This window comes from Melitaea cinxia, chromosome 6, assembly GCF_905220565.1.
Source record: "Melitaea cinxia chromosome 6, ilMelCinx1.1, whole genome shotgun sequence".
NCBI classification, from domain to species: Eukaryota; Metazoa; Arthropoda; class Insecta; order Lepidoptera; family Nymphalidae; genus Melitaea; species Melitaea cinxia.
The window spans coordinates 17,534,778-17,560,183 of record NC_059399.1 but is presented as its reverse complement, the minus strand read 5'-3'; the positions used below and the strand labels follow the sequence as shown (position 1 = coordinate 17,560,183).

The 25,406-nt window shown below is 42.2% G+C and overlaps 1 protein-coding gene across 1 annotated transcript; it reads left to right on the top strand.

Annotated features, from left to right (window-relative positions):
* Positions 1-985: 985 nt before the first annotated feature.
* On the top strand, positions 986-24,258 carry LOC123654808 (cadherin-23). Its single transcript, XM_045590693.1, has 23 exons — positions 986-1,196; positions 1,632-1,775; positions 2,063-2,217; positions 2,673-2,801; positions 3,361-3,579; positions 3,999-4,211; positions 4,628-5,452; positions 5,905-6,100; positions 6,761-7,064; positions 7,570-8,452; positions 8,711-8,896; positions 9,307-9,481; positions 9,875-9,994; positions 10,913-11,133; positions 12,099-12,225; positions 13,446-13,621; positions 16,932-17,052; positions 17,698-17,864; positions 18,864-19,174; positions 20,635-20,695; positions 21,660-21,820; positions 23,528-23,781; positions 24,173-24,258. The coding sequence occupies exons 1-23, from the start codon at positions 986-988 to the stop codon at positions 24,256-24,258; spliced, it is 5,445 nt and encodes a 1,814-aa protein (XP_045446649.1).
* Positions 24,259-25,406: the final 1,148 nt, after the last annotated feature.

Below are 25,406 nucleotides of genomic sequence, written 5' to 3'. Positions count from 1 at the left end.
TAACCATTATAAGTACAAGACAAACACGCTGGCTTGTGCTAAGTATCCGTTTTAGTAATATCCAAGGGTCCGTTAAGCTGTCCCACAAGCGACGGATATGTGCCACTTTCAATTCTAGTCGACAAAATACCGGTTATTTGCTATAATGACAAGGCCATCTTATAAATTCCTAAGAACGTCCACATTAATAATTCTGAATGTATCATCTTTACTACTGCTATATCTACTACGTTGTTTTTTAATTTGAATTAGAAATGTTAATGTCAACAAGTATTAAGTAAGTCTATTGTTATAATTATTTTTAAATAATTTACTTAGTAAATAAATGTTTAAATAAATATCCTCTTTAAATGAGTGGCGTTTTTTGGGACAAATGTTTGGTTTTTAATAAGGCATTAGACTTCAATCAAATTTAAATGGAAGCACAAGACAAAGATCAAATTTCAATTAAAATGAGGATCATAAAAATCGGTACAGCCACTGAAATTTGTGTAGTATAATACAACGTAGGCCGACAAAAAATAGTTAACCAAATACGCATTATTAGATGAACGAAATGGGATCACATGACACGCACCACTTTTCGACCAAAAAATCATCGATATCGGTCCACTCAGCCAAAATTTCTGAAGTTACATACATTAAAAAAAAAAACAATCTAATTGAGAACCTCATCTTTTTTTGTTATTTGTTGCCTTTTCGCGTAAAAATTACAAACATGATTTTAATGGAACTTGTTACGTAGGAACCCTTTTGAAAGTTCAAAATAAAAAACGACGATTGTATGGGATGTTATTGTAAACTGTTGTGTGTTTGAAAAGGAATCCCAAAATTTTCATACAATTTTTATCGGTTTTTATCTGGGCTATCTGGATCCAGAAAGGCCTTCCCCTTACTGAAATATTCCCACGGGGTCGGAAATTTCGATGGTTTAATTGCTCGATAGGTATGTGCCGTTAAGTATGTGTAAATTTTATCATTGCAGATGGCTGAAATAATCCTTAAACGGCGTAAAGTGGCGGCGGTGCTAATAGAACCAAATCCTTTAATCATATTATTAATTATATCTCTACTAGAATTATGTGTGGGGCAGGCAATTAACAGAGCGCCGCACTTTATCCCACAAACGGGAGACATGTCGCAGTTTAGTTTGCCAGAAAATACACCTGTGGGAACTCCGGTGTATCATTTAAAGGGTAAATATTATTCTAATGCATTAATACACTTATAAATATCTATGATAACGCTGTAACTGGTTTGTATTGGTATAGAAGAAAAAGAAAAACGTGTAAAGGATCTTCATAGGGTCAATAGAACCCAAAGAAATAATTTTTAAAATTTAAGTATATGCTTATATCTGTATGTATTTATTGCGTCTCACGCAAAAGCTGTTGAATAAAATTTGACGTAGTTTGAGCAGTTATTTTGTCAGTCTATCTTAAAATTGTTGCATCGTCTTCAAACGTGGCATAGAACCTGAAATATTTACAATATTCTAGGCGAATATTGTCGCAGTCTCAGCTAGTAATAATAATGATGCTAGTATTAATATTGATTTTAATCCGAAATACTCGTAGTAAGTCCATAAACGTATTTACATTTTATTAAAATTTCATGTTTACTTTTGCCAGGCATTGATCCTGAAAATGGCCCTTTAAGGTATTCTATATCAGGACAATACTTCAATGTGGACTCTGCGACTGGAGTTGTGACATTAGCAAAGTCCTTAGATCGAGAGGAACAACCTAAATTAGAGGTCATTATTAGCATTACAGGTAAGAATAAGAAAAACGTTATTTTTACTTGTACTTCCCAAGAATTTCGTCAAGCACAATTAAATCCCAAAAAACCCAATTTATTGTTGTAGTTTACCTTTAGTTTGTAAAGTCTGGTTGCAGCCAATTGATTATAATATATCTGACTTAAAACATCACGATATGTAGTAAGTGATGATTATATGTTTGGGAAATTTCTTGAAAAAGTCTTGACGTAGCTGTCATAAATCAAGTAACATTATCCTACAATGAATTAAAAGTGAAAACTGACGCTTTACTAATTCCAGATGAAGGCACAGAAGACATGGAACCAGAGACCAACACAGTTTCCCTCAGAAGGGTAATTCCAATAAGAGACATCAATGACAATCCTCCCGTGTTTCATAATAGACCATATATTGTAAATATCAGTGAAGCAACGCCTGTTGGTAGCGAAATTGAGGTAATTTTTTAAAACGACGTTTTACAAACTTTCAAAATTCTATGACGCAGTATGAATGCGTATATTAAGTGTGTATATTTGAGCCATTTTTATTTTCTATTGTGTTTTTTCTTTTCGATCATTCACATACATTCGCCGGCGGTTGCGGGTTCGATTCCCGCACATGACAAACATTTGTTTTGGCCATAGAGATATTTGCCGTGGTTTGGGTGTTTGTGCAGTTCTTGTGGGTCACCCCATGGTGCCTCAGAGAGCACGTTAAGCCGTCAGTCCCGGTTGTTATACCGTGTACACCTGATAGCGATCGTTACTCATAGTAGGGAATATATCCGCCAACCCGCATTGGAGCAGCGTGGTGGATTAAGCTCTGATCCTTTTCTTACGTGGGAAAAGAGGCCTATACCGAGTAGTGGGATATTACAGGCTGAAGCGTAATATGGTCAATTGTATTACAGGTTACTCCCAAAATAATCGTTACGGATAGAGATGAAGGAGATAATGCAAATATAAAAGTGAAATGTTCAGCCAAAGAGAGGGGAAGCGATTCGGAGGCGTGTTCTGTTTTTAGGATTGGTACAGATGTGGTAAGTTCGTCGTTTGATTTGCTTTCCCTAAAAATTACCAACACAAGTATTTATCATACCCTATGGAAAAAATCTCATAAAACATGGACAAATGCAGACCAAATTCTCATACCAAGTTATGAGAATCTATCAGAGACTCTCATAACGCTGTATGAGAATTTGATCTGCATTTGTCCATGTTTCATGAGATTTTTTCCATAGGGTAATGTCGAAGTATTTTTTCACTTATTACGAAAACTGGAGGTTTAAATAATAGTATGCAGCGGAATTGGTAAAAAAGACTTTAACCTGGGTGGTACTATTGCTTTATTTTATTATTTCAAGGATTTATTTATTTCACACATATTTGACAATTTGTAACATAAATCTAATGAAGTTGTTTTACAGATACCTACAAAAATCAAATGACACTGATACCAAATAACATACATTTTAAGTAAACTAACATTCCATGCCGTACAAATTCAAATACGAGTAGACTCTTTAAATCTCGACTAAACAAATACATTCTGAAAACATACAAATACAGACAACAATAATAAAATAAATCAAATTGTAGATATCACCAAACAAACATCAAGTACGAATATTCCTAGCCAAACCTCTGGACTTTGAAAGTCGGTCAGCGTATGTGATATCTCTAGAGGCGGAAGACTCTTCAGAAAAGCCCTTGCGTGCCTCGGCTAGTGTGTCGGTTGCAGTACGAGATGTTCAAGATCAGCCTCCAGCCTTTCTCAATGCTCCCTACTCGGCCACTGTCGCTGAAAATACACCACCGGTAAGATTTGTATTTTATATTTGGTTAAGGTTTCTCTTACTAACAACTACAGTGGCTGAGAAAACGCCGTCATTTAGACATTTTAAATAGTATACCATATTAAGCCAATGTTTCTAAAACTAAAAATTAGAGTATATGGTCACAATTCTGGTCAAAACATTTGACAATAAGCGTACCGATGTGAAAAATGAAATGTATTTTTTAGATTTTTTGTATAAGTATATACTTTTTTACCTTAAATTGTTTTTAAGAACAAATCCTAGTATTCAGATTGCAGTGCAATCAGATCTTATTACGAATCCAAATCATTGTAAATAAATGTACAATAAATTTAGACAAAAAAATATAAAAATTTATGACATTTTTTTTTTTATATGAAGCTTTACCTATAAATCAATTCGTAAAATGTTGTTTCTCAGGAAACAAGTATAATGGATATCATAGCAAAAGACGGAGACACTGCCAATCCACGGCCAGTATTGTTGACACTCGAAGGCGATATGCTGCGATACTTTCGGCTAAGACCCGAAAGGCCAATCGGTCGCGCTACATTGGTCACCACGGATATACCCGTAGACAGAGAGAGCGATGTAGTTGTGCAAAATGGTGGCGTTTACAACTTTTTCGTAAAGGTAACGTATTTTATGCCTTTAATTTGAAGACTTGTATTTCTAAAATCTCGACAATGTTATGCCACTTACTTCTGCAGAAAAATGTCTTACAAAACAATATAAATATGACTATCCCGTTGGCGCAGTTTGTAATAGCCCTGCTTTCTACTCCGTGGGTTGTGGGTTCGATTCCCGCCTGAGTCTGGGTGTAATATGCATATTATTTTCATGTATGTTTATAAAAAAAATATTGAGCTATATCAGCCGTCTACTACCTATATATTAAGTTTACCTTAGGAACAGACGACTGTATGTGTATGTTATAAGATATTAAATTAAAAAAAAATAGCAAACATACGGCGCAATAATTTAGCGCATAGTTTCGTCTTTATGATTTTTGGATCACCTTTATTTGTATATTAATTTATCTTTTACAGGCAACAGAACTGATAAACAACGAAGTGCCATCAGACTTCACCGTCTCACCAATAACAATCATCGTGACTGATGTAGACGATCATATACCTAAATTTAACAACGACGTTTTCGATATTTCGATACCAGAAAACATTGAAAACGGCAGTCCGCTGCCTGGACTATCGATATACGTTGAAGATAACGATTTAGGACAGAACAGTAAATACGATTTGAAACTACGAGATGTTTTCAACTCAGAAGGAGTATTTGCAATAAGCACAGATCACGGCGATGGTAGAACACCCATCAGTATAAAAGTAAAGGATTCATCCAAACTTGATTACGACATAGATGATGATGAGAAGAGATTATTCAGTTTTGACATTGTTACCTCAGTTAATGACATAGAACTATCATCCGCAAGAGTTAATATCAAATTACTAGATGCAAATGATAACGCACCCGTGTTTGATGAGCCACAGTACAAATTTAATGTGCTAGAAAGTGAACCAATCGGGTACAAAATAGGCGATGTCAAAGCGACGGATAAAGATTACGGTATATATGGAGAGATAGAATACTCTCTCTCTGGGTTCGGTTCGCATTTATTTAAGACTGATAAGAATAGTGGAGGATTATACGTAGCGAATACATTGGATTATGAAATACAGAGGAGCTACAGTTTAACGCTCTTTGCCAAAGATGGCGGCAGGAAGGGAACGACTACTAGTATATTTGTGGAAGTTGTAGATGCTAATGATAATGCACCTATTTTCGAAGCTTCTGAATATAGTCGCACTATTAGAGACGGTGCCACCACTTTTGAACCACAACTTGTCGTACGAGTAAGTTTAACTTTTTCTAAAGTATAATAAATTATATTTGTGTAGTTTTGAATTTGATTTATGTCCATAATTTTTATGGGAAATCAGTCTAAATATTTCTATTGTATTGCATCGCATTCGGCCTGTAGCGTCCCACTGCATAGGCATAGTTTTAGGCAACTACTCGCACCAATACACGAGAGTGGATGTTGGTTTATTGTTCTCTAGTATGTGTTTCCGAAACCGTGTAATGAATTCTCATTTTGCCGAGGCTGTTAAGTGTGTTGTAATTAATATTTGTTATTGATCACTTCGGCCTATCGCAGCCCTGAACTCCCCAAGTTCCCGCCAAATATCCCAGTTTTCGGCAATCCTCATCCAGCATACACCGGTAATCTTACGTAGTTCGTCAGTCCAGAGGTCCAGCGTCCACTGGACCGACGACCTGTTATTTATAAAAACAAAAATTCCAGGCCACGGATCTAGACGGACCGTCACAAGGCGGTGGACGCGTGCGATATTCTTTAGAATCAGATAACAGCATTGCTCATAAGGGACAAGTGTTCACAATAGATGAAGATACCGGAGAGATTAGTATTGTGGACAAAGTAGAGACGATGGACACTCCAAGAGGACAGTACGAGTTGGTCGTTAGAGCTACTGATTACGGTTCGTTAATTGATTTTTAAATACAATTTAAAAACCATCATCATCATTACAGCCTTTACAGTCCACTGCTGGACATAGGCCTACACAAGTTTACGCCAAAAATAACGTGAACTCATGTGTTTTGCCTATAGTCACCACGCTGGGCAGGCGGGGTGTTAGTTTTAAAGATCTTAGCGTTCAGACAGTTTTATACTGTGCAGTGTTAGACTCAGTTACAAAGTTACTAAAATTTAAATGAGGAATATAGTTTTATTGCGTGAACTCATGTGTGTTGCCCATAGTCACCACGCTGGGCAGGCGGGTTCGTGACCGCGGTACTGGCTTTGTCGCACCGAACACGCTGTTGCCCGTCTTCGGCCTGTGTATTTCAAAGCCAGCAGTCGGATGGTTATCCCGCCATCGGACGGCTTTGCAAGTTCATAGGTGGTAGCGGAACTGTGTTATTCCTTAGTCACCTCTTACGACACCCACGGGCGACCACCCACGACATTTAAAAAATAATAATTAATATTAGTCTTTCAGTATCAATAACGATATATATGTGTTCTGATATGGATAAATCTAAGATAACTTAACGTTTGTGCTGTGTTTCTAGACTTTATAAGAATATATCCTAATAGGGCTTAGTGAAAGCTGTGTGTATAAAGTATTTGTTTTTAGGTAAACCACCAAAATTCAACGAAACAAAAGTATATATAAGAGTAGGAGTCCCAGGCAACCAGCGACCAACGTTCAAAGGAAACTATCACCATTACAAGTATACAGTTAATCAACGTATTCCTGACAGCAATGACGATTTCACGTTTGATCTTAATCCGATGAACTATAAAGCTAGTATACGGGAAGATGCTGAACCTGGACAAAACGTTACCAGGGTTGTAGCTAACGATCCTGATGGTTTGGACGATCTTTTGACATATCATATTGTAACTGGCTCTAAAGATAACTTTGTTATTAATGAAAAGTAAGTACGGCACTTAATATAACTGAGTTAGGGCACAGCAATTTCCTGCTCCAAATATGGAGCAGCCCGACTGAGGCAGTACCTCGACCTAACAAATAAAATTGCTATCAAGCAGTGTTTTGTTCCTGTTGGTGAGTACGGTGACCAGAGCTCCTGGGGGGAATTAGGGATAAGATAAGCAACGCACTTGTGATGCTTGTAGTATCACAGACGTATATAGTCTACGGTAATCGCTTACCATCAGGTAAGCCGTACACTTGTTTGCCTACCTAGTTATATAAAAAAGTATAGCTATAAAATTCACACAATTAATAAATTGTGAAATACTGCCAGCATTCTTGGCATAATTGCACGCGGATATGATTTGTACCAAAACTATCTGTAAATATTTAGTTCTTAAGTTGTGAATTGTAAATATATATATATGTTTAAGAAATTTTTATAATAGTAAAATGTAATACTTGCTCACTTCAGTTGTATTTTATTTGAATTGTCTTATTTTCAGGACTGGTCTAATAACCGTTTCCAATGATGCAAATCTTGATCGAGACATAAATCCAGATCGATATGAAATAATAGTTTCAGCTGTAGACAGTGGCGTCCCTATACCAGAAACAGCTACAACCACAGTCTTTGTAACGATACAGGATGTTAACGATAAACCACCGAAATTCAACGTCACCGAATCAACCATATACATTTCAGAAAGGACTAAAATAGATGATGTAGTTACTAAAATAGTCGCTCACGATTCCGATTTAAATGCTAAGCTTAAATATAGTCTCATCGAACCAATAAAGGCTTTCTCTAAAGCTGGTGTACAGCTTAAGCCTAATTCAAATTATGATTACAAGAATATTTTTAAAATTAACGAAGAATCTGGTGAAATCTTAGTTAACGGTAAATTAGATTATAGTCAAGCGTCTATTGTTATATTAACTGTTAAAGTAACTGACGTCAATGCTGAAATAAATAAAGATGAACAATTCGCTGTAACGGAACAAACAATATACATTCAGCCCTATGCCGATAAGAATCCGCAGTTCACCAATCCGGGCTGGACTAGCTCTAATCCTGTAATCCATCAGAGAGTTAAAGAAGATCAACCTCTTGGTAGTACCGTGTTGGTACTAATGGCCGAAGACCCCATGTCTGGTCACATGGTGTCTAACTTTAAAGTTATAAATTCCCAAACGGGACTATTACAAGTGGACCCTCTGAGTGGGCAAGTTGTTCTCACGAAACATTTAGATTACGAAGAGTTAACAAATCCAAACTTGACACTAACCGTTCAAGCTACAAGTAACGATGGTAGCAAACACAGTACAGCTAAAATAATCATTGAAGTTGTTAATATAAATGATAACGCGCCAATTTTTGAGAAAGAGGTTCGTTTATTTTTTAAATATTAATTTATCTGTATCTTAATACAAATTAGTTTTCAATGATATAATATAAATGATATTTGAATTGAATATTTTTATTTAGTGTAGTAATAAAATATTTTTCAAGACGGGACAAATAAAAAGTGCCTGAAAAATTTGATAGTATACAAATAGCCTTCATCTTCAACATCGGAAATTGAATATGTATCTGTAGATTTAGATATAAGTACAAATAGTAAAGCATAAAAAAAAATATTTCAGATGTACAAAGTAAGTGTTCTAGAGTCGATAGTCCACCCGGAACAGATAATAACGGTAAAGGCGGTAGACAAGGACGCTGTGCTGACCGAGGAGGACCGCGCCAGTGGGTACGCAGATGTGCGCTACACCTTGAGGGGGGATAATGCAGAACTACTCGCGATTAACAGTGTTACTGGAGATATCAAGGTATTTTTTGTTAACTTATATTTTGTTTTGTTAACATACAAACGTTGCCAATGCTCAAGAATTTGTTGTAGTTCAAAGTAGGTTGTATATAAATTTAGTCCTCTTTTTGGTTTGGAATTGACTTTTTTTTGTTTTTGTTTTTTCGTTTATGACTAACGTGTGATAAAAGTTAGTCACCAACTTTTTTTTGACAATTATATCATTATACATTTTCATATTTGAAATAGTGATTGACTTGATTAATTAAATAAACCAATATACTTTAACTTTTTTAAAATTTTATGAAAGTTACTTGTTCCTTTGGAGGGTTAAGTAAAATAGATTTCTTATGGGATTTCTTTACAAATGCTGGTCGCGTGCTCATACAACATCAAAATTGAGCATTTTGATAATCCTTAAGCTTTTTGCAGGTAGCACCAAATAAAACATTAGATCGTGAACGGCAATCCGTCTTACGTCTGGAAGTGGAAGCCTTCGACACGCCACAAGGTGGAGGGGAGCGGCTAAAGTCTACTGCGACGGTACTGATAGATGTGTTAGATGTGGATGACAATACACCTGCCTTTGACAAGACTGTGTACACTGGTAGGTATAGGAAAGACTAGTAGAAAATAATATTTCCAAAATAATTATCTATTTTAAATGAATGGTCAAAATTAACAAAAAGTTGAGTTAAAGAGACAGGATTACCAATAACAAAAACATCATAGCAAATAATACTCCTTTCAAATGTTCTCTTGCTTTGGTGATAAAGGCTGTCAGAGCTTAAACAATAGAATAAAATAAATAAAAGAAAATGGCTTAAGAAAAACAATGCGTGAACTTTATCTAGTAAATCTAAGCTGCCTGATAGTAATTACTGAAATATTTTACTATTAACTTTTGACAGAAAGAAGTCTGTCCGGGCAGCTAGTATGTACATACATAAATTTACACAAGTAATCAAGCATTAAGCATTGTATAATTACTTTTCTCCAGCTGTAGTACCAGAGAACGTACCGGAAGGGTTTTCAGTGATCAAACTGACCGCTACTGATCCAGATGAGGGTCTCGGCGGAGAAATAACATACGAGTTCCTGGATGAAGGCGAAGCTAATGGTAAGTGGGACTTCTTGTGTATTTTTGAAGTAAAACATCTTTATGCACGCTTTACTTGGAGAGTAAGCTGGTGAATTCGCGACGAGAGCGTTACGAGAAGTATGATCGGGTTAGGCGAATGGAAGTTGAGAGGGAGATTATAAGCTAGTGAAGATAAACCCTGCAGGCAGAGTTGTATATACAATATTAATTATCAAACATGTACATTAATAATATTTATAAATTTAATTTTGCGCTAATTAATTTTCAACTATTATCACTAGCAGTTTTATTGAAGTCACTTGTTAATTCGCTTGCCATTGTTACTATATTTAATATGGTGTTGAAGATTTAAAAACTTTACGAAAATAAACCGTGTTTACTTGTTTAGTAATTAATATTTTTAAAATGTCAATTATGTCATTTCAACATCTTTTTTTATAAGGTAGATAGGGATGTGGTGATTATATTTTTAGATGAGAATTAGTATAAATGAATTAACAAAATGAACGATAACATAGACTGTGTCCTTTACCTATATTTTAAATTTTTACAAACTATAATTTGTTAATAAGTTATAAAACAATGTTACCGTAAAGCGATTTGTTATTAAGTTTATTTATTTATTTATTTTACTGGAAAATTTATGGCTAAATAACATGGATTTAAATATACAAATTGGTACATAAAAGCCAATTAAAAGTTTCCACATACCACACCGTTTCTTGTCGTTTGTGTGTTGGTATTGAAAAAATTGAAATGCACAAAAATATTTCGATTGACTAGTCTGTTGGCGCAGTTTGTAGTGACCCCGCTTTCTGCTCTGGGGGTTGTGGGTTCGATTTCCGCCTAAGTCTGGGTTTAATTGTGTTGTATATATATATATATATATATATATTGTACCAGTAGGCCGTTACCTGTAACAAGCTCTGTCCGCAGGGCTGTTCTCGGTCGGCCCCGCGACGGGCGAGGTGCGCACGCGCGGCCCGCTGACGGGGCGCGGCCGCACGGCGCCCTACCGCCTGCTGGCGGGCGCCGCGGACGGCGGCGGCCACCAGGCGGTGGCGTCGCTGGCGCTGTACGTGGGCGACGTCAGCACCAACGACGGCGTGCCCACCTTCATTCGGCCCGCGCCCGGGGAGATCGTCACTGTTAGCGAGGTATCTTAGTCTGCCCTGTTTATTTTATACGATAAATCCGCTTAGAGTGGATATTTGTGTTTATATTAATACTAGCTGACCTGGCAAACGTTGTCTTGCCGCTAAACGCTATTAAGATATAGGGGTTGGTGGTAGAAGAGTGAAAATTTAGGGTTGTATGTATTTTTTAATGTTGTATCATAAAAAAATAGAAATTAAAAATTTTGTCTAAAAAATAAAAAAATAAAATTTAGGGGTGAACTACCCCTAACATTTAGGGGGATGAAAAATAGATGTTGGCCGATTCTCATAGATACCGGATAAGCACAAAAAATTTCATCAAAATCGGTCGAACCGTTTCGGAGGAGTATGGCAACGAAAACTGTGACACGAGAATTTTATATATTAGATTTATTTTCGGCCTAGGAAGTTTGTAACATCCCAGTGTTTGACATTGGCCTCTCTCCACGCAGGACAAACCGAGAATGATTAAAGCTTAATCCACCACGCTGCTCCAGTGCGAGTTGGTTGTTAAGTTCCCAACTGTGAGTAACGATCGCTATCAGGTGTGCGTGATATCAACAAGGACCGACAGCTTAACGTGCTCTCCGAGGCACGAGGACACCCACAAGGAAAGACGTCCAAACCGGAAAGAAATATTTGACAAATATCCATCCCGAGCGGGAATTGAACCCGCAAACCGTTGGTGTTTTTAATAATAATAATAAACGCTTTACACTCAACGGCCCACCGTAGGATTTTCTCCTGTCCCCAACACTCTGTCCGGAAAACACACACAATACACAAACACAAACACCCCGACCACACAAACATCTGTGTGGCCAATACAAATGTCTGTCATAATCGGGGATCAATTATCCAACGGGTCGCATTTTAGGCGACTACTTGCATGAGAACATAAGAACGGTTGTTTAAAAACAATTATTTTTTTATCGTAGTGAATAAAATATCAAAACTTTTACCAGAACGCAACAATAGGCACAGTGGTGTTCCAAGTGGTAGCGATCGACCCCGACGACCCCACGCAGCCATCCGGCCAGCTCGTCTACTCGATACAAGAAACTAACGCTGACGCTAAGGCATTTGCTATTGGTAAGCTAACATTTATCTACACAAGTTCATCATTCACTCCACGCGACTGAAGTAAAACTCCTTTAACTCCATCTAACTTATATCTCCCTCTCAACTTCCGTTCGTCGCCCGATCACACTTTTCGTAATGCTCTCGTCACGCTTTCACCAGCGTACTCCCCAAGTCCATCACGCTTAAAGAAGTTTAACTTCAAACAGCAGAAAACTCATAAACATACTCCATACAAATTAATAGGACATTTGTAACGACATGCCATAATTTTTATATTATCTAAAAAAGTTTAAGTCCACATATAATATAATAGACACCTATCGGAAGTTGATTGTTTCCTTTTGCGATTTTTTTTATACAACAAGTCGGTAAACAGGTGTACAGATCACTCTATGTTAAGCGATTACCGTAGCCTATGGACGTCTGCAACACCAGAAGCATCGCAAGCGTGTTGCCGTACCTACCCTCCAATTCCCCCCAAGAGAAATTATTTCACAAAATGGAAGGTTATTCTTCACTTGAAAATTTAAAGAAAATTTTATTTTATTTATACAATATCGAGCAAAGACCCTTGTGCAGTATATCATAATATATCGTTTCGCTTTCCTTGTGATGTTCATTTACAATTGACAGTAGTTAATATTTTCGAAAGATAAAATTGAATGTTAATCTTTAAAGTATTACTTTTGTACATAATATCTGTAGCGTTACCTCAAAGTAACAGATCTTAAATCATAACACTATGGAAATAGCTAAAAAAAATTGGCAGTTATAGAGACTGCCAGAGAAGTGAAAATTTAGAAAGTTTGTTGTTGTTTGAATTAAAATTATCAACATCAATCATGTCGGTGACGCAAACGTACGAGATTTCACCCATTCAAAAGGCGTCTAACGCGTCCAGCTCACGGCCACTGCGCGTGCGCTAGTCATGAGCGTGTCGGTGACGCGAACCCATAAGATATTCCCCTACCAAAAAGTGTCCAACACGGTTAAAGAAGTTTACACATCAACATATAAGACGCCGCATTGGTACTACGGTCACAGTTATGGATTGTGTCTGTTGCGCTGACAGTTGCGGGTTCGATCCCCGCACGTGCCAAACATTTGTATTGGCCGTACAGGTGTTTGCCATGGTCTGGGTGTTTGTGCGTTTCTTGTGGGCTGCCCCACCGTGCCTCGGAGAACACGCGAAGCTGCGGTCCCGGTTGTTATCATATCCCCCCCCGCAGACCCGCACAGCGGCGTGCTGCGCTCGCGCGCGGCGCTGGACCGCGAGCGGCAGGCGCAGTACACGCTGCTGCTGCGCGCCGCGGACGGCGGCCGGCCGCCGCAGCGCGCCGCGCGCGTGCTGGCCGTGCGCGTGGCGGACGTCGACGACCACCGCCCGCGGTTCGGCCGCGCGCTGGTGAGTGTGCTGTGTGTGCACTATACACAGCGGCGTGCTGCAGTCGCGAGCGGCAGGCGCAGTACACGCTGCTGCTGCGCGCCGCGGACGGCGGCCGGCCGCCGCAGCGCGCCGCGCGCGTGCTGGCCGTGCGCGTGGCGGACGTCGACGACCACCGCCCGCGGTTCGGCCGCGCGCTGGTGAGTGTGCTGTGTGTGCACTATACACAGCGGCGTGCTGCAGTCGCGAGCGGCAGGCGCAGTACACGCTGCTGCTGCGCGCCGCGGACGGCGGCCGGCCGCCGCAGCGCGCCGCGCGCGTGCTGGCCGTGCGCGTGGCGGACGTCGACGACCACCGCCCGCGGTTCGGCCGCGCGCTGGTGAGTGTGCTGTGTGTGCACTATACACAGCGGCGTGCTGCAGTCGCGAGCGGCAGGCGCAGTACACGCTGCTGCTGCGCGCCGCGGACGGCGGCCGGCCGCCGCAGCGCGCCGCGCGCGTGCTGGCCGTGCGCGTGGCGGACGTCGACGACCACCGCCCGCGGTTCGGCCGCGCGCTGGTGAGTGTGCTGTGTGTGCACTATACACAGCGGCGTGCTGCAGTCGCGAGCGGCAGGCGCAGTACACGCTGCTGCTGCGCGCCGCGGACGGCGGCCGGCCGCCGCAGCGCGCCGCGCGCGTGCTGGCCGTGCGCGTGGCGGACGTCGACGACCACCGCCCGCGGTTCGGCCGCGCGCTGGTGAGTGTGCTGTGTGTGCACTATACACAGCGGCGTGCTGCAGTCGCGAGCGGCAGGCGCAGTACACGCTGCTGCTGCGCGCCGCGGACGGCGGCCGGCCGCCGCAGCGCGCCGCGCGCGTGCTGGCCGTGCGCGTGGCGGACGTCGACGACCACCGCCCGCGGTTCGGCCGCGCGCTGGTGAGTGTGCTGTGTGTGCACTATACACAGCGGCGTGCTGCAGTCGCGAGCGGCAGGCGCAGTACACGCTGCTGCTGCGCGCCGCGGACGGCGGCCGGCCGCCGCAGCGCGCCGCGCGCGTGCTGGCCGTGCGCGTGGCGGACGTCGACGACCACCGCCCGCGGTTCGGCCGCGCGCTGGTGAGTGTGCTGTGTGTGCACTATACACAGCGGCGTGCTGCAGTCGCGAGCGGCAGGCGCAGTACACGCTGCTGCTGCGCGCCGCGGACGGCGGCCGGCCGCCGCAGCGCGCCGCGCGCGTGCTGGCCGTGCGCGTGGCGGACGTCGACGACCACCGCCCGCGGTTCGGCCGCGCGCTGGTGAGTGTGCTGTGTGTGCACTATACACAGCGGCGTGCTGCAGTCGCGAGCGGCAGGCGCAGTACACGCTGCTGCTGCGCGCCGCGGACGGCGGCCGGCCGCCGCAGCGCGCCGCGCGCGTGCTGGCCGTGCGCGTGGCGGACGTCGACGACCACCGCCCGCGGTTCGGCCGCGCGCTGGTGAGTGTGCTGTGTGTGCACTATACACAGCGGCGTGCTGCAGTCGCGAGCGGCAGGCGCAGTACACGCTGCTGCTGCGCGCCGCGGACGGCGGCCGGCCGCCGCAGCGCGCCGCGCGCGTGCTGGCCGTGCGCGTGGCGGACGTCGACGACCACCGCCCGCGGTTCGGCCGCGCGCTGGTGAGTGTGCTGTGTGTGCACTATACACAGCGGCGTGCTGCAGTCGCGAGCGGCAGGCGCAGTACACGCTGCTGCTGCGCGCCGCGGACGGCGGCCGGCCGCCGCAGCGCGCCGCGCGCGTGCTGGCCGTGCGCGTGGCGGACGTCGACGACCACCGCCCGCGGTTCGGCCGCGCGCTGGTGAGTGTGCTGTGTGTGCACTATACACAGCGGCGTGCTGCAGTCGCGAGCGGCAGGCGCAGTACACGCTGCTGCTGCGCGCCGCGGACGGCGGCCGGCCGCCGCAGCGCGCCGCGCGCGTGCTGGCCGTGCGCGTGGCGGACGTCGACGACCACCGCCCGCGGTTCGGCCGCGCGCTGGTGAGTGTGCTGTGTGTGCACTATACACAGCGGCGTGCTGCAGTCGCGAGCGGCAGGCGCAGTACACGCTGCTGCTGCGCGCCGCGGACGGCGGCCGGCCGCCGCAGCGCGCCGCGCGCGTGCTGGCCGTGCGCGTGGCGGACGTCGACGACCACCGCCCGCGGTTCGGCCGCGCGCTGGTGAGTGTGCTGTGTGTGCACTATACACAGCGGCGTGCTGCAGTCGCGAGCGGCAGGCGCAGTACACGCTGCTGCTGCGCGCCGCGGACGGCGGCCGGCCGCCGCAGCGCGCCGCGCGCGTGCTGGCCGTGCGCGTGGCGGACGTCGACGACCACCGCCCGCGGTTCGGCCGCGCGCTGGTGAGTGTGCTGTGTGTGCACTATACACAGCGGCGTGCTGCAGTCGCGAGCGGCAGGCGCAGTACACGCTGCTGCTGCGCGCCGCGGACGGCGGCCGGCCGCCGCAGCGCGCCGCGCGCGTGCTGGCCGTGCGCGTGGCGGACGTCGACGACCACCGCCCGCGGTTCGGCCGCGCGCTGGTGAGTGCCTGTCTGGCTGCACATGGCGGATACGAGCGACAGACGTCAATACAACCACGTATTTTGCTTACACACTATAGTAACTGGAACTACCTTACCTACCTTATAACTGAGGTAGGGCACAGCAGGAATTTCCTGCTCAAAATATGGAGCAGCCCGACTGGGGTAATACCTCGACCTTACAGAAGATCACAGCTAAATAATACTGTTTTCAAGCAGTATTGTGTTACTGTTAGTGAGTAAGGTGACCAGAGCTCCTGGGGAGCTCCTCCTTGCGATGCTTCTGGTGTTGCAGGCGTCTATAAGCTACGATAATCTCTTACCATCAGATGAGCCGTACGCTTGTTTATCGACCTACTGACATTAAAAAAAACTCCCGATATTACATAAAGCCGGGCGACTCCCTCAGTTAGCTCGATATTGTGATTACTCCCCAACCGCTTTTCTATGCCCTGTCCTACCGAAAGGTTGTCTGGAAAAAACCGCTCCTTTAGCGATAAAACCGCCTTTGTACATCTTCCTCTAATTGTACTACTTTGGTTTGTATCTTTTAATAGTGTACAATAAAGGATATCACTATTATGCTGGCTCATAAAGTCTAAGTACAAGAGTTGATAGTAACCGTCAAATATATAAAAAAAAATGTACTACACATATCATTACTAAACTTGTACAAGTACTAAATAGTCGAATGGGAGCAGTAGCTTAGACTAAAGATTACAACTGAACTTAGATTCGTTGAATCTTATAAATTTTCGCAATTATAATATACCATACATAATCTAGTGATAAAAAATGTTTCAGGATGATCCACCAGTAATTATAACAACGATGGAAGAAGTGCCAGTAGGAACCGTGATCGGAGAGATCGAAGCAATTGATGAAGATATTGGAGAAAACGCTGAAATTGATTACATTATAACAGGTATGTAGGATGATAAAAAATTGTCAGTTATGGAAGAATAAGCTTTAAACCTTCTCCTATCCAAGAATGTTTAGTAAGTTCTATTCAGGAACAGAAGTAATTGCCTTGCAATGGTCATGGGCGTACCCACAGGGGATCAAGGTGCGACATTTGCCCCATCTTAACTCGAAGCCAATAATTGATATTTTAGATTTTTAATAACGCTGCTAAATTTAGTCAAAACCTTCGTAAGCTATTATTGTAGTAATTTAGAAAGTGAAAGTGAACAATAAGTTGCAGTAATAAAAACAATTCAATTTTCTACTTTTACGAACTTGTCTAGTTTTAACTAATTTAGTTCAATTAGAGTAAATATCTTACCTGTATACACCTGTTACCTGTACTTAAATTTATAAAATTGAAATTAATATGTTTAATATAGAGATTGAATTAGTAATAATTAAAATTACAGTTAAAACAATCAACTCTGGGACAAAAGAACCTTCAAAAATTGGGTTGTCTGGAAGAAATGGCCAAGTAGCCATAAGTCCGCCCAGTGTTGTACACAATCTGTAACTATCTTAAAATATGTTTAATGTGTATCATGTAGTTGTGGTGTGCAATAAAATATAAATAATGAAAGTAATATTTTAATTTCTTTTACAGCGGGAAACGAACTGGAATTGATTAAAATTAAACGCACAAACGACAGCAAGGCGTTATTAATCGCAGGTGCTAGGTTGGATAGAGAAGCCGTGTCCAGGCAACTGCTTACTGTCAAATGTTTCAAGTACGGCACCGTTCCTAGACTGACCAAGTCGTACAATAGATTGGTGAGTATTGAGATATACGGACTAAGGTTCACTTTTTTACATCTTTAAACTACTAATTCTTTTATGATGGAATTCGTTTGTTTAAACAATTTAAATAACAACTTCTACTAGAGATATACAACATAAAGGTGCTAGCCATAGATAATGCACCTTCACTATTTATTGTTACTTACCTTGCTTTTGAATAAAACACGAACTGAGCGGCAATGTCGCATTGCTTCCAATGTTGCGACGTTGTCGCTCCGTTACAGAGCAGTGGCGTAGCAGTAAAAGGGGGAATCATGCCCCAGGCGCTACTCACAAAGAAGCGATAAATGGTCCGCAAAAGAAAAACTCGCTAGATATATTATATGGTTTTCGAGTGGGGGGGGGGGGTTGCTAAAAAATAAACTAGGTAGTTACAAAAGTACTGATTACCTTTATCAATATAAGAAGCTTACTAAACTGGAATGTAAAGAAAAAGGGTGAGTTAGAAAATCTTCAATATCTCCAAAAGTACCCGGTCTAGCTTTATGAAATAGAGACTAAATTAACGAATACTTAATGACACACAATAATATATAAAGCCTTTTTATTTATTTTTGATAATTGACCCTTTCTCTTCGCGGTCCAGTATCACTACAGCCTTTACAGTCCACTGCTGGACATAGGCCTCCACAAGTTTACGCCAAAAATAACGTGAACTCATGTGTTTTGCCCATAGTCACCACGCTGGGCAGGCGGGTTGGTGACCGCAGTACTGGCTTTGTCGCACCGAAGACACTGCTGCCCGTCTTCGGCCTGTGTATTTCAAAGCCAGCAGTTGGATGGTTATCCCGCCATCGGTCGGCTTCTTAAGTTCCAAGGTGGTTGTGGAACCTTGTTATCCCTTAGTCGCCTCTTACGACACCCACGGGAAGAGAGGGGGTGACTAAATTCTTTAGTGCCGTAGCCACACAGCACCCGTTGCCACACAGCACAGTATAGTAGCCTCAAAATAACCGTTACTGTTAATTCCAGGACCTGACAGAAATCCAAGTCGTGATCAAGATACTAGACATAGACGATCATTTACCAGAGTTCGAAAGTTCCAATATGACAATTGGTGTACGTCTCAACGTCCCTGTCGATACGGTCATTGCTACTGTCAAAGCCATAGACAAAGACCCGGACGCCTTGAGTATAGACTATAAAATTATAAACATGACGTTTGAGTCGCCCATAAAGTCGAAATCATCTAATAATGTCACAGGTGTGATTGTTATAAACAATGCTACTGGAGAAATGAAGATAATGAAGAATTTGATTCATTACGCCGATGGTATATTTAGGTAAGCGGTTTTTATATTGTAATTAATTTTTGACTTTGTTATATAAACGTTATTAATGACTTTTTTTTTAATTAGTAAGACTTTTTTAATACTTTTAATTTCGATTTGCAAGAATTTTAAATATATTTGCTTCAGTGACATTGACCTTCGTAATGGAATACAGATAATAATTTAACAATGGTTCGATATAATGTGTTTCAGTGGCGTAGCGAGGGTGGGTTTCATGGGATACATCATGCCCGGGCGCTAATCACTAAGCGGCGCCAATTGGTCCGCAAAACAAAAATTTGCTGGACATATTATATGGTTTTCGAATGGGTGGGGGGCGCTCAAAATCTGTCGTGCCCGGGGCGCGAGTTAAGCTCGCTACGCCACTGATGTGTGATTTGATGACAACTCGTCGTAATGTAACGCTTGACTCTCAATTGTTTTCTGTTACATTTTAAAAAATTGGTTTTGACTATTCTTGATTTACCTGCCCACACCAAATTGCATGCATGTAAGGGAAGAATCCTTTGTGGGACACTTTTGATCATGCAGGACTTACTGTGGTTGTATTTCGAAGCTCCTGATATATCGGTGACGTTTCATCCTACATGGATAATAATTGTGTTTGCTCGCAAACGAAAAAAAAACCGACTTCAATTACATCGACAAGTAATACAACGTAGATCGACAAAAAAATAGTCAAACAACTACGCGTTATCAAAGATTACTAAAAAAGTAGTTATCAGATCTCGATAAAATTTATATGTGACCACATGATAAACATCAGCTTTCGATTAAATTAAAAATTATCAAAATCGGTACACCCAGTAAAAAGTTATTATGGATTTTCGAGAGTTTCCCTCGATTTCTCTGGGATCCCATCATCAGATCCTGGTTTCCTTATCGCGGTACCAAACTAGGGATATCCCCTTTCCAACAAAAAAAGAATTATCAAAATCGGTACATCCAGTAGAAAGTTATGATGCGATGCGGTATAATACAACGTAGGTCGACGAAAAAAGCGTCAAGTAAAAACGCATTATTAGATATAACTCGAAAAGTAGTTGTTAGATCTCAAATAAATTTAAATGGGACCAATTGGCACACACCACCTTTCGATTAAATCAAAATTTGTCGAAATCGGTCTACCCGGTCAAAAGTTCTGATACATAAAAAAAAATACAGTCGAATTGAGAACCTCCTCCTTTTTTGGAAGTCGGTTAAAAAGGCCTATGGCCTAGAAATGTTACAGGCGGAATTAATCAATGAATCAAATATACCAATCCTTCCTCATAAAAGGAGGACAATTCTGAGTTCAGCTCTAAGATGTTTACACGCTAGGTCACATACTTTAGCCTATCGCAGTCCACTACTGGATATAGGCATCCCCGAGTTCAAGAAATTCTTGGCGCGATCTCATCACGCTTGTTTATTTCAGTATATTATATATATCATATATTTATTATTTTCAGACTGACTGTACGCGCCAATAATTCAAATGAAACCGGCAGATATAGTGACCTTCATGTTGAAGTAAGTATCAAAGTGTTTCACATTGCTCAAGGCCGAATTAATGATTAGAAAATGATCCATTTTTACTAATTCATATGGAAATAAAATTGATGCCGCGTAATTAGTTTAGGCGCGTAAGATTGTGTGTGTGTATGTATGTTGTGTACGTGTGCATGTTTGTATGTTCTCCAATTAACAACAATAACACGCTTTAAAACGCCGACTTTAGTAATGGCTGGATTTATTTTGACATAACCTAAAACTTACCTAACCTAAACTACCTACCTAACCTACCAATCCATACCTAAACTACCAACTATTTTAACCGTCTTCCAAACTTAACAATTTTGAGCAATCATTTAAGCCATGAAATCTACCAAGGCATTCGAATGAAATAATAAAATTAATAAATATCTTAGAACATACACACGCGGTCGTCAGTTCCCATGTTAAGCAACTTAATGCTTGTGTTATACGTAACAGCAGACTGTTACATCTAAATATTTTTTTTTTGATAGATATACAAAGAAATAATACATATATTAATATATAAATACAAATATTACACCCAGACTCAAGCGGAAATTGAACCCGCAACCCGCGGAACAGAAAGCAAGGCCACTACAAACTGCGCCAACGGGCTTGTCATGAACGACTATACAACTGGCAATGAATGACAATTGTGTTTGCTCGCAAACAAAAAAAATAATGACTTCAATGTTTTCATCCACAAGTAATACAACGTAGGTCGTCGAATAAATATTATAGATAATACGCATTATTAGGGATAACTCAAAAAGTAATCATCAGTCATCTGATCTCGGTCAAATCAAAATGGGGACACATGGCAGGCACCCCATCGATTATAAAATCGGTACAAGTAAAAAAAATTACAATCTAATTTAGAACCTCCCCCTGACTTTAAACTCAGTAAAAAATGACTACGTCTAAATCAATTCAATATTAATTGGAGTATTTCTGTCAGGTTGTGGTGGTGCGTGAACGCGACCTTCTAAGGCTAGTGGTACCTGACGGTCGTTCCCGTCTCGCTGCGTTAAAGGAAGAAATATCGAAGATTCTAGAACCTCGTAATTTAAAACTGCAAATTCATGACGCACCGCAAGCAGCCTTCTATGATAATGATGGGTGAGTTGCTTTTTTATTCGGCTTTTCTTTTCTTTTTTGTGTATAAAATTTAGCTGATTGGTTACGGCAGTAAAGAATATTGCCACCCCCTCTCTTCCATTAGGTTTCGTAAGAGGCGACAAGGGGTAACACAGTTCCACTACCACCTGGAACTCAAAAAGCCGACCGATGGTGGGATAACCATCCAACTGCTGGCTTTGAAATACACAGGCCGAAGACGGGCAGCAGCGTCTTCGGTGCGACAAAGCCAGTACTGCGCTCACCAACCCGCCTGCCCAGCGTGGTGACAATGGGCAACACATATGAGTTCACGCCATTTTTGGTGCGAACTTGTGGAGGCCTATGTCCAGCAGTGGCTTATACATTTGTATTAGCCATACATATGTTGCCGGTCTGGATGTTTGTGTTTGTGTATTGTGTTTTTCCGGACCCCAGATACGAGTAAATCCTAGTGGGGGTCGTTGAATGTGAGACGTTTATTTATTTATTATTTATTATACTAGATGTACCCTGTACGCGTTATTGCGCTTTTTTAGACGTACTCAGAAACCTTTGTGGGTTCATGCACAACACTTTGATAAAGATCATGACGTGATCATATGCATAGTTTACGATTCTATAAAGGACATACAGACAAAAATTCATTTTATATATATAAATACAAAAGGATTGTCGAATAGCAGTAGCCGGCAGACGTTGTCCTGCTCGTAAAACAGCTACCAAATTTGATAGCTTACATACCGATAGCAATGCCACCTACCGGGTCGACTGAGATAAAATGTACCATATCTCCCAAGTTAGACCAAATTACAGATGCTTACAAAATTTGATAAAATTTGGTTCAGTAGTTTCGAAGCTACATACATTTAAAATATTGTTAACCCAGCCCCCCCCCCCAATCTTTTTGGGCATGAGTTGTCATATAGGAGATTCCTACCAAATTTGGAGTCGATAAGAGCTGTTTAAAAATGGGAATTTCTTAATTTCCTAACGCCCCTGCAACCCCCCTTGGGGGAGGAATTCCTTAAAATCCGGTCTTAGCTGACTTCTACTCGGCGAAAGGAATATTCCTACCAAATTTCAAGTCTCTACGCCTTATGGTTCTAGAGATATCGTGATGAATGATATAGGTGGAAATCTCTTATATACTCCTAGATTATTATTTTATTAATAAAATGAAGACGTTAGAAACTAGACGTTCAGAAAACGTTAGCAATACGAACACGACAACGTTTTGATAAAGTAATTGTGGAGTTTCTTGTCGAATCGTCTCTGTAAAAGAAGTCTGAAAAGTCTGAAAGTTTACATTAATAAGTAAATTTTAATTTTGATTATTTTGAAATTCATATCGACCTTGAAACTCTTGTAGAGAGAATAGACTTCTGAATATTTAAATACCAGCACAGACTTGATCGTGTGACTCGTTTATATAATATAAATGTTCCGTTGAGCGCCCTCCATTCCGACGATCTCGCTCGGAGACACCCTTAGGACGAGTGTCTCCCCCGAGCGCTTTAAGAGGGTTCATCTTTCTTCGCGGCCGGTGTCTATAGTACCCGGCCCCTCTCATCGGTGACGCTCTGAAGACCAGTAGATCTCTTGAGCGCCTGGCAAAATATAAATAAGCAAGCGTATTTAGTAATGCAAAAAAGACAAAAAAATATGTGATGATGCGATGCTGATATGATATTGGAACGTGTCCCGCAGGCCGTGCTTCCAGTTCCGTAAAACAGACACGGGCGAGGCGCTGAGCCCCGCAGCGATGCGTACAGCCCTGCGCGCAGCGGGCGGCGCGCTGCAGGCGGCGCTGCTGCGGCACGGCGCGCGCGGCGTGGCGGGCTGCGGCGCCCCCCGTACGGCGCAGCACTCGGCGGCGCAGCGCGCGCTGCTGCTGCTCGCCGGCGCGCTGCCGCTCGCGGCGCTGCTCGCGGCCGGCGCGCTGTGCTGGCTGCGCGCCAGAGGTGTGTGGCGTGTGTGGAGAGTGTGGTGTGTGTGGCGTGTGGGAGGGATGCGTGTGGTATATGTATGGTGCGGTTACATCGCGCAGCACTTGTCCGCAGCACGCGTAGCTAATGCTCGCTGCCATCTTGAAGTGCTGTCTGGACTCGAGAGCTATGAATGGTTTGATTTTAAAAAGTAAGGGTTATAAAAGTTGTACAGATGTATGCTTAGATAAAAAGTAGTAACCAATTTACACCGATTTTGTTTAATGTTGACAATTTTTTTGCTATCTTGATTATTTGTGCCTTTTATTTGAGAAAATAATTTTTTAACATTTGTTAAGTGTATACAATGTACTATGTGTCTAATATATACAGTAAATATATTAATAAAATTAAATGTCGCGTGTAGCCAAGAGCCGCCTACGCGCCGCTGCGCGAGCCGCCGCGCCCACTCGCGCGCCGCGCCTGCTCGCCGAGCCCGCCTACCCCGCGTGACCCGCGTGACCCCATCTACCCCGCGTGACCCCGCCTACCCCGCGTGACCCGCGTGACCCCGCCTACCCCGCGTGACCCGCGTGACCCCATCTACCCCGCGTGACCCCGCCTACCCCGCGTGACCCGCGTGACTCGCGCAACCCGCGTGACCCCGCGCGCTGGCGTCTGACCACGACACGTCGTAATTATAATCGTACTCATTGAAATGAAACTTCCTTACGCACGCTCGACTTGGGAATGTGATTGTGATCAGTCGAGGTGAACGGAGCGAGAGAGAAAAAGGTGTGAGCATACCTTTTTTCTCTCTTTCTCTCATAGCCAGTTACGTTTCTTATATCTAAAACACAGTGCAGGGCCATTGTGCAGAAGTTTTTTTCTTCAGTCGTGTGGTCTAAAGCATCCTCGTTTTTTTTTTTTTTTCAAATTTCGAACGTGAATATTGTTAAGCTCTAATTATTACTTGACACACGGCGCTGTCTGACCACAAACATAAAGTAATTTTAAATTTCGAACGTTCTGAGTAGTCGAGCACAAAACGTTACACAAATTCGACTAATAAAAGTTAAATAGCAACGGCTATATATAGTGTATATAACGTGTTTCGAATCATGTTTCGTTTAGGGACATAAAAATGCATGTTTTTTTTTCATGATAAGACGCGTTTGCGATCTAGGATGAAGCGTTTATCTAGAAATAACCTATTCACTCGCGACTTAAATGAACTAAATGTAGCCATTACATAGCTGAAATTATATGTAAAAAAAAATAGATAATTACATCTCATTACTGAGTACTTTCAAAATATACATGATAAACGTGACACTAATTCTCTTGAAGTGTCATCAATTATCATTGATATATTTTTTAGGTTGTTTTTATAGTAACGATAGTAATGCAAAATACATAATTAACCCTAAAACCCTATAAACACATATTTTATTGATTTTAAATTATCGTTAATATTTGGGTAACGTAAATGTGTATTTTTATTGTCTGTATGTCCTCATTTGTTTCTATTACATTACATACAAAATTTGAAATAATTAACTATAAAAATAATTGCCATGTAAAATAAAATAGAACTTGCCGTTTCTTTTTTTTTAAACTTTATTTGTATAAACATAAAAAAATAGACTGTGTGCTTAAGA